General features: G+C 37.6%; 1 protein-coding gene across 3 annotated transcripts in view; it reads right to left on the bottom strand.

Moving 5' to 3' along the window:
• Nucleotides 1–13,925, bottom strand: part of MNAT1 (MNAT1 component of CDK activating kinase) — a 213,433-nt gene extending 199,508 nt beyond the window's left edge. Inside the window, exon 1 of one of the 3 annotated variants that reach the window (XM_044924896.2) lies at nucleotides 13,643–13,923. In XM_044924896.2, the coding sequence (XP_044780831.1) occupies nucleotides 13,643–13,731 (89 nt within the window). In that variant the 5' untranslated portion in view covers nucleotides 13,732–13,923. Of the gene's footprint in view, nucleotides 1–13,642 lie in introns of all 3 variants that reach the window. The other 2 variants (XM_006043870.4, XR_003112274.2) reach the window with 2 other exon arrangements.
• Nucleotides 13,926–14,182: the final 257 nt, after the last annotated feature.

Raw genomic sequence — 14,182 nt, forward strand, 5'->3', positions numbered from 1 at the left:
TCATATATACTTCAACAGATCTCAAAAACATAACATCTGCCATGTCATTCTTCTACAATCTTTTGAACGTTTTTTACATTTAAAACGTTTTTTAAACGTTTTTTTTTAAACGCTTTTAAACCATTCTTTTCCTCCATATTTTCTACTCCAACTCCAGAGATCAATAGCAAGACAGAAGATCAAATAAAAGAATATATTTTGGTAACATTATCTGAAACCAGTAAATGTCAGTTACAACCAGAAAATAAACATTATAGAATTATTTACGAAGAAATTATACTTAACACTGATAGATTTCAAGACTTTTCTATTTTAATGGAAAGAATTTTTTGTAAGTAAATCAGAGTTACTGTTAGATGTAGTCTGCTTCAGTTACCTGAAATCAGAATAGCAGGCTCATTAAATATATATAAATCAATGATGCAGAGGCACTGCATCATATTGATGGAGCCCTCATTAATTTTCAATGATACTATCATATTTGTGTTCTAAAAAAAAAATTGAGTGAAGTCTGCAATCATTTTTCTTCATCTCAGAATTCCAATTTTTACATATTCTAACTTAATAAATGAGAAGAAACCTAATATGCCAAAACATTTCTAATAAAGTCCATTAAATTTTATATTTTCTTCCTTTTGTAGAGAATAAACTATTTATGCATGTATATAATATACATATTTTATATATAATGTCAAAGTGAAATATGTAAAATAAAAATACTATAAAATAATCATTATAGGTGGTTGATACAGTTTTTCTAGACACTTGCATATAACACAAAATAAAGTCTAAATTAAGGATTTTTCAGAGATATTGTGAGATGTTTTGCCCTCCACAACAACTAAATGATAACAGAAAAAAAGCAAATAAAATTTGCTTTTCATTAAAAAAATTAAAAGTTATCCTCTAAATCATTTCCTGGCACAAATAATATATTTAGGCTTTCTAATTTGCATATGATTATACCTCAAAAACCAAATACTATGATATTGTTCATATATACTATCAAAGCGAAAGATAAAGTAAATTAAAAGCTGGCAGAAAAATTATTATTGAATGCTTAAAGGTTTATTTCAGGCTAGCATCCTGGAAACTAAATATAAAGAGAAAATTGTTCTAAGCATATCAAATTGATTTCTGATTACACTGTAGTATTTTCATGTTTCACATAAACTGGATTTGAGTTAAATCTAGTTGCATTACATTAATAACAATTTTACTCAGCAAATGTGATCAAAATTTAACTGAAATTTATACAGAAATGAGAAAATGAAGCTGGCCAGGTAAGCTTCCCCAATGGTTCAGCAAGTAATGAATCTGCTTGCAATGCAGGAGACACAGAAGACAAGGATTCAATCCCTGGGCCAGGGAAGATCCCCTGGAGGAGGAAATGGCAACCCCCTCCTGTATTCTTGCCAGGAAAATTTCATGGATAGAGAGTTACAAACAGTAGGATATGACTAAGCACACGGCATGCAGGTAAGCAATGCAACCATATAACCTTTCTTAGGCTTTGTTTAAAAATGGAGGACAGGTATAGAATACATAGGGAACAGACCTATGGACACAGGGGGAGGGGAGGAGAGAGAGGGTGAGGCATATGGAGAGAGTAACATGAAAATTCACAATCAGTTCAGTTCAGTCGCTCAATCGTGTCCGACTCTTTGCGACCCCACGAATCGCAGCACGCCAGGCCTCCCTGTCCATCACCAACTTCCTGAGTTCACTCAAACTCACGTCCATCAAGTCAGTGATGCCATCCAGCCATCTCATCCTCTGTCATCCCCTTCTCCTCCTGCCCCCAATCCCTCCCAGCATCAGAGTCTATTCCAATGAGTCAGCTCTTCACATGAGGTGGCCAAAGTACTGGAGTTTCAGCTTCAGCATCATTCCCTCCAAAGAAATCCCAGGGCTGATCTCCTTCAGAATGGACTGGTTGGATCTTCTTGCAGTCCAAGGGACTCTCAAGAGTCTTCTCCAACACCACAGTTCAAAAGCATCAGTTCTTCGGCGCTCAGCCTTCTTCACAGTCCAACTCTCACATCCATACATGACCACAGGAAAAACCATAGCCTTGACTAGACGGACCTTTGTTGGCAAAGTAATGTCTCTGCTTTTGAATATGCTATCTAGGTTGGTCATAACTTTCCTTCCAAGGAGTAAGCGTCTTTTAATTTCATGGCTGCAGTCACCATCTGCAGTGATTTTGGAGCCCCCAAATATAAAGTCTGACACTGTTTCCACTGTTTCCCCATCTATTTCCCATGAAGTGATGGGACTGGATGCATGGTCTTCGTTTTCTGAATGTTGAGCTTTAAGCCAACTTTTTCACTCTACACTTTCACTTTCATCAAGAGGCTTTTGAATTCCTCTTCACTTTCTGCCATAAAGGTGGTGTCATCTGCATATCTGAGGTTATTGATGTTTCTCCCGGCAATCTTGATTCCAGCTTGTGCTTCTTCCGGTCCAGCGTTTCTCATGATGTACTCTGCACAGAAGTTAAATAAGCAGGGTGACAATATACAGCCTTGACGTACTCCTTTTCCTATTTGGAACCAGTCTGTTGTTCCATGTCCAGTTCTACCTGTTGCTTCCTGACCTGCATACAGATTTCTCAAGAGGCAGGTCAGGTGGTCTGGTATTCCCATCTCTTTCAGAATTTCCCACAGTTGATTGTGATCCACACAGTCAAAGGCTTTGGCATAGCCAATAAAGCAGAAATAGATGTTTTTCTGGAACTCCCTTCCTTTTCCCATGATCCAGCAGATGTTGGCAACTAGATCTCTGGTTCCTCTGCCTTTTCTAAAACCAGCTTGAACATCTGGAAGTTCAAGGATTACATATTGCTGAAGCCTGGCTTGGAGAATTTTGAGCATTACTTTACCAGCATGTGAGATGAGTGCAATTGTGCGGTAGTTTGAGCATTCTTTGGCATTGCCTTCCTTTGGGATTGGAATGAAAACTGACCTTTTCCAGTCCTGTGGCCACTGCTGAGTTTTCCAAATTGGCTGGCATATTGAGTGCAGCACTTTCACAGCATCATCTTTCAGGATTTGAAATAGCTCCACTGGAATTCCATCACCTCCACTAGCTTTGTTCGTAGTGAAGCTTCCTAAGGCCCACTTGACTTCACATTCCAGGACGTCTGGCTCTAGGTCAGTGATCACCCCATCGTGATTATCTGGGTGGTGAAGATCTTTTTTGTACAGTTCTGTGTATTCTTGCCACCTCTTCTTGATATCTTCTGCTTCTCTTAGGTCCATACCATTTCTGTCCTTTATCGAGCCCATCTTTGCATGAAATGTCCCCTTGGTATCTCTAATTTTCTTGAAGAGATCTCTAGTCTTTCCCATTCTGTTGTTTTCCTCTATTTCTTTGCACTGATTGCTGAGGAAGGCTTTCTTATCTCTTCTTGCTATTCTTTGGAACTCTGCATTCAGATGCTTATATCTTTCCTTAAATTCACAATACCATACGGCAAACAGATAGCCAATGGGAATCTGCTGTATGACTCAGGGAAGTCAAATAGGGACTCCATGACAATCTATGAGAGTGGGATGCAGAGGGGGATGGGAGGGGACATGGGTGTACTTTTGGCTGATTCTTGTTGATGTATAACAGAAAACCACAAAATTTTGTAAGCAATATCCTTTGATTAAAAAAAATAAAGTGGCAAAAAAAAAGTGGAGGACAGGTGTAGAATAGAACTAAAAAGATGATTGCTAATCTCCTTCAAATTTACACTCATGAAGTCTGCCATCTTCCTATCAATACTTCTGACAAAACAAACAGCACTCTGTATCATGTACTTCTGAACAAGCTTCCACCCTCAACCTGACAGCCAAAACAGACATCACGTGTCACCTTCCTAAAGGGGCTAATATTTAGATCTTTCCTCTTCAGAGATTGTCGCACAAAAACATTTATGCATTTGTAGTAGCAGTGTTAGTCAGTCATGCCCAATTCTTTGTGACCCCACTACTGTAGCCAGCCAAGTTCCTCTGTCCATGGGATTCTCCAGGCAAGAATACTGGAGTGAGTTGCCATTCCCAGAAATCAAACTGGGCTCTGCTGCATTACAGGCAGATTCTTCACCATCTGAGCTACAAGGAAGCCCCTTTGGACCCCCCTAAATGGCTTGATCGCTTGATGCTAATATTGCAAAAACTCCTAAGTTTAGGATATACCCACTAAAACTTTTTGCTTCTCCAAAGGCCCTTTTCCTACATCAGCAGAATGGTTACAACAAGAGTTCAGGATTTCAGATTTCTGTTACTTTAATAGTACTTTTCCTAAAAAAAAAAAAAAAAAAAAGCTTGTTTAAGAAGTAACATAAAGTCCACTTTCACATCTTAATTTCAAAGAATATTTTTATAATTCTAAACTCCCTTTTTGTTCCTTAGAAAGAAGGAAAAAAAAACTAATTTCCATTTAATGACTCAAAAGAAGACCTAAAATACTATAAAATTAATGGGGGCAGTAACCATGTCTCTCACATTCACTGTTGTATTCTCAGCACTGTGTTTTACAAAACTGCTTGAGCACAAGACTAACCTAGATAGCCAGTATAAAATGCTAAGTTCCTCCACCAGAGATCTATGGTAAGGCCCAGAAACTGGCGTTTTAAATAGGTACCCAAGATGATTCCTAGCATGATGTAAGCTTAGGAATCAGTGGTCTAGAAAATGTATTGAACAGATGAGAAAGAATGCAAATTTATATTTATTAGTAAACCAATAACTAATAAACTACAATTAAGTATTACTTTTTACCTGTGAAAACAAGCTTAACACATTTAAAACATGAAGAAAACCAAAATATCTAGGTTAAACTTTCATTCAATTGTTCTCATTCTATTTACTATCTCAGGGACTAGTTGCTAAGTAAACAAGTAAACTGCCATAAAGAGTCTAAAAACTTAACCTAAAAACTGTTATTTTTCTGCATTTAGAATACTGAAAGTAACTCTTTACAGTTGATTAGAGTAAATACTCTTAAATTTACCTAACTTCTTCAACTTATTTGAACTGTGCTCATCCAATGTTCACAGTAATTCTGTGAGGTATATGCTACTGGTAAACCCACTATACAGATGAGAAAACAAAGGCTTAAAGAAAATAGTTTTCCCTGAATCACTTGGCTAAGAATAAGTGGCAAATCTAGAATTCAAACTCAGGCAAACTATCATTACATATTTGTTAGATGTAATATTTCATGCCCACAGTAGAAACAAAGGCATGAGAAAATATATTAATTCTTTCTCTGTTTATATTTGTATCCCTAATGACCAACTGCTAATGTATCAGGTTCTTGCAGAATAAAATAATGTGTTTTTAACAAGTAACTTTGAACATCTAATAAACAGCTTCTTCTTACCTGCTTGCATCTTGTAACACAAATTGGACAATATAACTTCAAAGGAAAACTGGATATATAAAGGAAAGAGCTCCTAAAGGGTGTCCATCCATGAAAAGAAAGTTCACCTGTAGGTCAAACCTCACACAAGGTTTCCTCCAAGACAGAAAATACATGTGTATATATAGGGGTGTATATATACACCTATGGGATTGAGTGTATACATACAACCATACATATACATACTAAACTACTCAGCAGATAAAATGATTCTTAAAAAAAAGATTCCCAGTATAAATGAAAAGAATTACAGAAGAGACTTATCCCATAGGGCTATGTTTTTCACATTCAAAAAGAAACAGTACAAATAACATAATTACTAAACATTCAGTAACCACGGTTTTAAAGAACTATCAGATCAGATCAGATCAGATCAGTCGCTCAGTCATGTCCGACTCTTTGCGACCCCATGAATCGCAGCACACCAGGCCTCCCTGTCCATCACCAACTCCCAGAGTTCACTCAGACTCACGTTCATAGTCAGTGATGCCATCCAGCCATCTCATCCTCTGTCGTCCCCTTCTCCTCCTGCCCCCAATCCCTCCCAGTATCAGAGTCTTTTCCAATGAGTCAACTCTTCGCATGAGGCGGCCAAAGTACTGGAGTTTCAGCTTCAGCATCATTCCTTCCAAAGAAATCCCAGGGCTGGTCTCCTCCAGAATGGACTGGTTGGATCTCCTTGCAGTCCAAGGGACTCTCAAGAGTCTTCTCCAACACCACAGTTCAAAAGCATCAATTCTTCAGTGTTTAGCCTTCTTCACAGTCCAACTCTCACATCCATACATGACCACAGGAAAAACCATAGCCTTGACTAGACGAGCCTTTGTTGGCAAAGTAATGTCTATGCTTTTGAATACGCTATCTAGGTTGGTCATAACTTTCCTTCCAAGGAGTAAGCGTCTTTTAATTTCATGGCTGCAGTCACCATCTGCAGTGATTTTGGAGCCCCCCAAAATAAAGTCTGACACTGTTTCCACTGTTTCCCCATCTATTTCCCATGAAGTGATGGGACCAGATGCCATGATCTTCGTTTTCTGGAAGTTGAGCTTTAAGCCAACTTTTTCACTCTCCTCTCTCACTTTCATCAAGAGGCTTTTGAGTTCCTCTTCACTTTCTGCCATAACATTAAGTTACACTTAATAAAATAAGGAACTGAAATGCAAACACTGCATCTTAAAAACCAAAATGCACAAATAGTCATTTTAATAAAATCAAAAATATATATATTATAGCCATAAGATACCCAATCATAGTGATATATTTACATTCTATAAATAGTGATCAGTACTTTCTCCTGTATTGAAAAGGAAAAATAACAGTTAATAAAAATAACTGAAATTTTTCATATCTTATGAAGCACTTTTATTAATGGTATATGGTCCAAAAAAAAAAGACTAAAGCTACTAAGTACAGTGATTTTCTAATTAACTATTAACTAAATTACCCAAATTTTAAGAGACTGAAGGGGGTTAAAAATTATCTGTTCTAAACAAATTTACAAATCAAAGCTAAACAGGTGACCTAAAACTTGCCAGTCTGTGACAGAACTAGAATATAGATTTTCTAACTCATGTTTCAGTGTTCTATTACTTAATGGATTTGAATTACTGAAATAATGGGATACCAACTCATACATGCAGTGTAAGCAAAAACCATCTCCTTCAGGAAAATGGTCTTAAGATATTCATTAGAATATGACCCACAAAATATTAGATATTAATTCTCCAGAGCTGTTCTACAACATTATATCCTAATCAACTTTAAAACACTCACTCCATGAAGAAAAAGAAGAGGAGGCGGGAGATAGGTAGGAGGAGGAGGAGAAGGAGGAAGAATAAGAAGCAGGGGAGGAGGAAGGAGGAGGAAGAGAAGAAAAGTATATTTAGAAAAGTTTTAGGGGAGAAAATGAGACAGTAAAAAAAAAAATCAGAAACTGCAAAAGGAAAGAAATGTTAAAGGGGAACAGAAATTACCAATTTTGAGGTAAAGAAAATAAACACGTACACACAAAACTGAGACTAAAGGAAGTAAATGCCTCAACAACAGTAAGTCCAGCATTTTCTAACAAATATGATGGAGCAACCGATGTCAGACTAGCATTCCTACCATGAGCAACCATAAAACAAAATGTATGAAACAACTGTTTACAGACATTAGACAATGGGTAACACAAAGACTATAATCCCTTAGAAATGGTAAACTAACAAGGTGAGCCCGACAATTGCCTCATTTTTCTATCTGGGAAAAAATTTCCATGACGATAGCCTAGCAAGCAAGAGTTTAAGAAGGGCACAGTGGTTGTGCTAAGTTGTACAGGCAAAGATCAAACTTCAGTGCAGTTGATATGGTCAGAAGTCTGTATAAGAATTCCCATAAGTCCATGGCCAGGCCAAAGAACAGACTGCATATATGCAGGGCAAAACCAATCAAGGCTTAACAGAGAATGGCTGACAGAGGAAGAGAAGGTAGTTAAGGAGTGCTGGGTATATTTTAGAGTTCCTACCCAGCCAGAGTAGAGAACCCACAGTAACACCTTATTAACACCTCAAAAATCCAGTTGAGATACCAGAAAGGCTTCAAGAATGGGGACCACATCGTATAATAAGACTTATTCTATCTAGATTTACTCTAACAAAGCCTAAAATCAAGCCCCAACAAGTTTTGCAAGAAACTCAAAGTTTGGAGATTGAGTTGCAGTAAAGTAAGGAATCAAGATTGCCGGGAGAAATATCAATAACCTCAGATATGCAGATGACACCACCCTTATGGCAGAAAGTGAAGAGGAACTCAAAAGCCTCTTGATGAAAGTGAAAGAGGAGAGTGAAAAAGTTGGCTTAAAGCTCAACATTCAGAAAATGGAAGATCATGGCATCTGGTCCCATCACTTCATGGCACATAGATGGGGAAACAGTGGAAACAGTGGCTGACTTTATTTGGGGGGGCTCCAAAATCACTGCAGATGGTGAATGCAGCCATGAAATTAAAAGACGCTTACTCCTTGGAAGGGAAGTTATAACCAACCTAGATAGCATATTCAAAAGCAGAGACATTACTTTGCCAAAGAAGGTTCGTCTAGTCAAGGCTATGGTTTTTCCTGTGGTCATGTATGGATGTGAGAGTTGGACTGTGAAGAAGGCTAAACACTGAAGAATTGATGCTTTTGAACTGTGGTGTTGGAGAAGACTCTTGAGAGTCCCTTGGACTGCAAGGAGATCCAACCAGTCCATTCTGGAGGAGACCAGCCCTGGGATTTCTTTGGAGGGAATGATGCTGAAGCTGAAACTCCAGTACTTTGGCCACCTCATGTGAAGAGCTGACTCACTGGAAAAGACTCTGATGCTGGGAGGGATTGGGGGCAGGAGGAGAAGGGGATGACAGAGGATGAGATGGCTGGATGGCATCACTGACTATGAACGTGAGTCTGAGTGAACTCTGAGAATGGGTGATGGACAGGGAGGCCTGGCATGCTGCGATTCATGGGGTCGCAAAGAGTCGGACACAACTGAGCAACTGAACTGAACTGAACTGAATTGATGTACCTAATAAGAGTTTCAAAATACATGAAGCATGACAGAACTACTAAAAGGAGAAACTGACAAATACACAATCTGTTTGGAGTAACTGATAAAGTGAGTAGAAACAATAAATTAGTAAGGATACAGGATTAGTAAAGATACTCAGAAGTTAACACTATCAACCAAGCTGACCTAACTGACATACACTATACCCAACAGTTACAGAACACACACTCTTTTCAACTTGACTTGCTCATCAACTAAGACCTTGCTCACCAAAAGAGACCACACACGGACCATAAGTTTTCATAAAATTTTATAAGACTGAAATTTAGCAAAATTTGTTCTCTTACTACAACAAAATTAAATTAGAAATTAACAACAATATATCCAGAAAGTCCCCTTTTTCTAATTTTCTACCCAGAATGAGTACCTTTTTCTAATTTTTCTGTCCACTGTTTCCCAGTTCAGAAAACAGTAACGTACAAGCCCAGCATATTAAACAAATGAATTAATACCACTTTAGAATTATTCTTTCCAACAACAAATAAACTGAACTTTAATCTGATAAACCTCTAAAAGCTGCTAGTAATTTATAGGAAATACAAAGGAACATAATAATACCACAGAGATGCAATCAGCAAAATTCAGACTGGTAACTCTTCAGAAAAATCTACCTAGCAAGAGAGAGAGAGACAGAGAGAAGCAGAGAAAAAAGTAAAAATAAAAAGGAGAAAAAGAGAAACTTTAAGAAAATATGGCAATATATTGTCTTTAACATATATCAGGATGAGTTTTTCTTTATTCTACTTTGTGTCTTATGTGTGTTTAATATGAAGAAAGAAGATTTAGTAAAATCAAACATAGGTAGTTTCCAAAGACAAGTGTTGCTAAGGATGGTTGGGATAAAACTTAAATTATTAGTTTTACTTGCTTGTGTTACTCTGAAAAATATCATCCAACTATATTGGGTAAAGAGGATCTGCTCTATTCCAAAGAAAATAAAGTTTTCCCATCTTCTCTGAAAAAGAAAAAAATAAAAAAGACTTTAGTTAAATGAGAATTAGATATAACTGGCTCCTTCTAAATCAACATGCCTTGAAAATTCTACGAAGAATTCTATGAAAGGCTTATTTCTAAAAATAGGTGGCCCTGATAAACAGAAAAAAGTTCATCCTTGAATTGAAAAAAAAGCAAATTTAGAATCCAATCTTCTTTGGATGTGCATGCAATCAATTCATTTGGGTGTTTGCTGGATTGATTTAATATTAATACATAATGGAATTTGTCATTGTTTAGTCGCTAAGTCATATCCAACTCTTCTGCTACCCTATGGAGTGTAGCTCACCAGGCTCCTCTATCCATGGGATTTTCCAGGCAAGTATACTGGAGTGAGGGGCCATTTCCTTCTTCAGGGTATCTTTCCTACCAGGTGGGCCCTTTACTACTCAATCACCACTTCCTCAACTGCTAGCAGTTAAGGGAGAAAAGTATTTTCATAATGTTTCACCTTTTTTCTCCTTTCTGCTCCTGTATTTTCTCTCATAAATAGTACTTCTAAATAATCTTTCTATAATCCTACACTTCCTATCTCCTGTGAAGCACTATCCCTACTCACTTTATTATTTGCCTCTTAAAATGACTTTGCTACTTGACACACAAAATAAAGTGAGTAAAATCATGTGGCCCTGTAATCCTTGCCTCATGGTATTCACACTCTTGTGTATAAATACCCTCCTACTCTGTAACAGGACTTCAGTGCTAACAAATAAAATACAGCAGAAGCAATGATAATGTGATTTTTGTCATTAGATGATGAAAGGCTCTGGAGCCTCTAGTTCTCTCACTAACTCTGGGAAAAGCCACGTCACGAGCAGTCCTATGGAGGGTCCAAGGTGAGGAACTGAACCTGCCTAGAGCCACATGAGTGACCCTGGACAGACACTCCAGTCCAAGAAAACAGCTTGAGCAAACCTCATGAAAGACACTGAGCCAGAATCACTCAGCTGAGCCACTCTCAGACTCCTGACCCTCCAAAACTGTATAATAAATATTTATTAAGGTACTAACTTTTGAGGCAATTTATTACATAGCAATAGATAATAGTATTAATACAAATAATAATACTAAAAAATAATACCTACTCCTTTCAGACCAACAATTATAGCAATGCCTAAGCTCAATCCCATGAAAGACATTCTGTACAAATTCAGCATACTATCAAATCAAAAGTATTTCACATCAAAATCTACAATGTTCTATTACTTATCAGAACAGCAAGATTAAAAAAGTAATAATGCCCAATAGCAGCAAAGATATGTGGCAACAAGAATTCCCATGAACAGTTGGTGGGAGCACAACAGATACAATCTTTTTTGAGAACAAGTGGGCAATGTTTATCAAAATTTAAAAGTCACATACAATTACACTATTAGGCATTTACCCCTGGTTCTCCTCTTATATCTTACAATATACTTGTATATGGGCTGAGGAGGAGGGCAGAAATAGAGAAACTGACTCTAGTGAAAAATAGGAAATCTAAATATTCGTAACAAAATTTTTGGGTAAATCAATTATAGTATAGCCAAACAGTGGACTATCATCCAAATGTTAAAGAGGAGTATATACACATACCAATTTAGAAAAGATATCCAAGATACACATTATGAAAAAAGTCAGGGTGTATATAACCCCATTTCCATGAGAGAACATGATTCTGAGTTCCTATTTAAATCACAAAAGGGGCATTATAATCAAAACTGTATTTCCACATTTTATAATCTCTTGAATTCATTTAAAGATACCATTGTTGTGCAAGTCTTTTAAAGCAGGCCGAGTGGATCCTGTTTAAATTTTATTTCTGCTTAGCATCCGTACCATGCATAAATAATAATAATGATTGCCAATGTATACTGAGCAAATACTATGTGAAAAAAATTGTATTAAGCACCTCCAAGTATGATGTTTACATATATTATTTAATCCTCAAACACTGTAATATACATAGTGCTGTTATCTCTATTGTACAGGGAAGAAAAATGAGATAAGAGGAATTTGCCCAGAGCCTATAAGAGTACAAAGAATTCAAAATCAGAAGTTTGTTCTCTTAGCCAATACCATATAATCTTTTATTCATTTTGATCATATTTCAAGTTAAAAGAGAGCTGTAAAACTTGGTCTTTAACTAACAGATTAGCAAATAAACCAAAATCAATGCAACATCAGAATGACATAGACAATTCTTAACTCTTATGAAAAAAACAGAAAAGACCATGGACACAACAAAAGCAATTTCCAATTAAAAATAAATATGACTGTCTAATAAAAATGCAATTTATTTTGCTAAAAATCACATAATCTTCCCTGACTAGCTAAGTACTACTAGGTATCAATTTTTTCCAGTAAATTACATTTAGTACCCTTTCAAAAAAAGCAAATTCCTTTTCCTTGAGCACCAACTATAACAAATCTGGTACAGGAAAATAAAGAGAAACCAACCAAAATCTTTCTAAAAACTGAATAGTCTTTACAGCATTTGTCTGGTTTCCCTTTTCCAATCTACTTGATTACTTTCACCTTATTTCTAATTTTAATCCATTCAATCACATTCAATACAGCTCTACTGTATTTCCTTTGCTGGATAAAGCAAAGGAAAATAAAGACTACTTAGAAAATAACACCAGTCCAGTAAGTTATTAAATCCCTTTATAATCATTATAGCTACAACTAACCATGCAACTCAGGCTTACCCAAAGATCTTGTCTACCACACTGTAGGTTAACCATCATTTTTTATATTTTAGAAACATCAAAGAAACTACGAGAATGTATGTTCACCTTACATTTCAAAGCGCTTTATAAAACCACCTTTACTGAACCACATTTAACCATAAAAACGTGGCAAGAAACACGCTGATCAGTTCCTGCACTTATTCTTCAAAACAATCTCCCTTCTTGCCCCTAACCCCCCAAAATTGGCATTCTATAGTCAGACAGCCTGTGTTCCAATTCTAGAAGGGTCCACTAAATAAGGTATCTGAAGCAGTCTCCGTTTCCTTTCCTGTAAAATGGGAATGAGATGAGTACCTACTTCATAGTGCTGCTGTTGAGAATGAAATGGGATTAACTCAAGGTAAAGCGCTTAGAACACTGCCTGACACGTAATGTACACCCAATAAATGCCAGCCATTACTGTATCTCCAAAATTAACTGCCTAGAATCTGAATTTTCTCTTTTAGAGATGAGAACTAACCAAACTCCATCAGGACAGTGGGCATACCGATGGAGTTTCATATTAACCTGTGCAACAAATAGCAACAATATATAAACACAGTAATTGTATTTTCATAGCACTTTCTTTTTAATAAAAACGCTTTGCGTGAAATTAAACACTCCGATCTCCCACGCTGAACCCTGTTAACAACACAGCCCGGCAATACAGTCCAGATTCTCATCGCCTAAGGAGGGGGGAACGTGACAAACTGCTGGTTACCACATCAGGGAACCCGGCAGTTCAAAGCAGGCCAGAGCGGCTCAGGACTGGAGGGTAGTCTGTTTAGAGAAACAACGTTCCCTTTTCCTATTTTCTTCCCCAGTGTCGATACTAACGAAGCCCTTTTCTCCCCTGAGCCGACGACAAGCATCTCCCGGCTCTTTCGGGAGCTCCCACCCTGTGCGTCTCCCTCCATGGAACCCAACTATCCCCCGACTCACAGAGTGTGTCCGCACACATTCACCATCAGCTTCAACGAAGGGTTCCGGTACTTGGTGGTCTTACACCGGGGGCAGCCCTGATCGTCCATGGCGCCTTCCTTGCAGTGGACTCTCCCCGGCGCCTGCTTCAGTCACAGCAACAGCCAACCTAAAGCCCCTCAGATTCGAGGCCAAGCAGGTTCCTAACAACAGGCTCTTGGCTGGGACGGTCCTTTACGAATGAGCACCGGCCGGTGGCAAGGCACTTCAGCACAAAGGTTCCGGAAGCAAGTTTTCCGGTACTGCCGCTAGGGCTTGGTCTCAGCTTTAGCAGGCCACGGAAAAACCTTGGATTTAGGGGGAGGGCTTTTTAAAAAGGCAAATTACACATAAACCCTCAAGTGTACCTAGCTGTATTTTTCAGGAAATCGTGTCACAATTAGGAACATAGATTCCACCTTGTTCTGTCTGGAAATAGTCCCATTAATCAAAGAGCTATGTTTGGTGTACATACTCAGTAACTCGGACCAGTATTTTCTTTTAAACAGTGTGATAGTCTTG

This window comes from Bubalus bubalis, chromosome 11 (genome assembly GCF_019923935.1).
Source record: "Bubalus bubalis isolate 160015118507 breed Murrah chromosome 11, NDDB_SH_1, whole genome shotgun sequence".
NCBI lineage: Eukaryota > Metazoa > Chordata > Mammalia > Artiodactyla > Bovidae > Bubalus > Bubalus bubalis.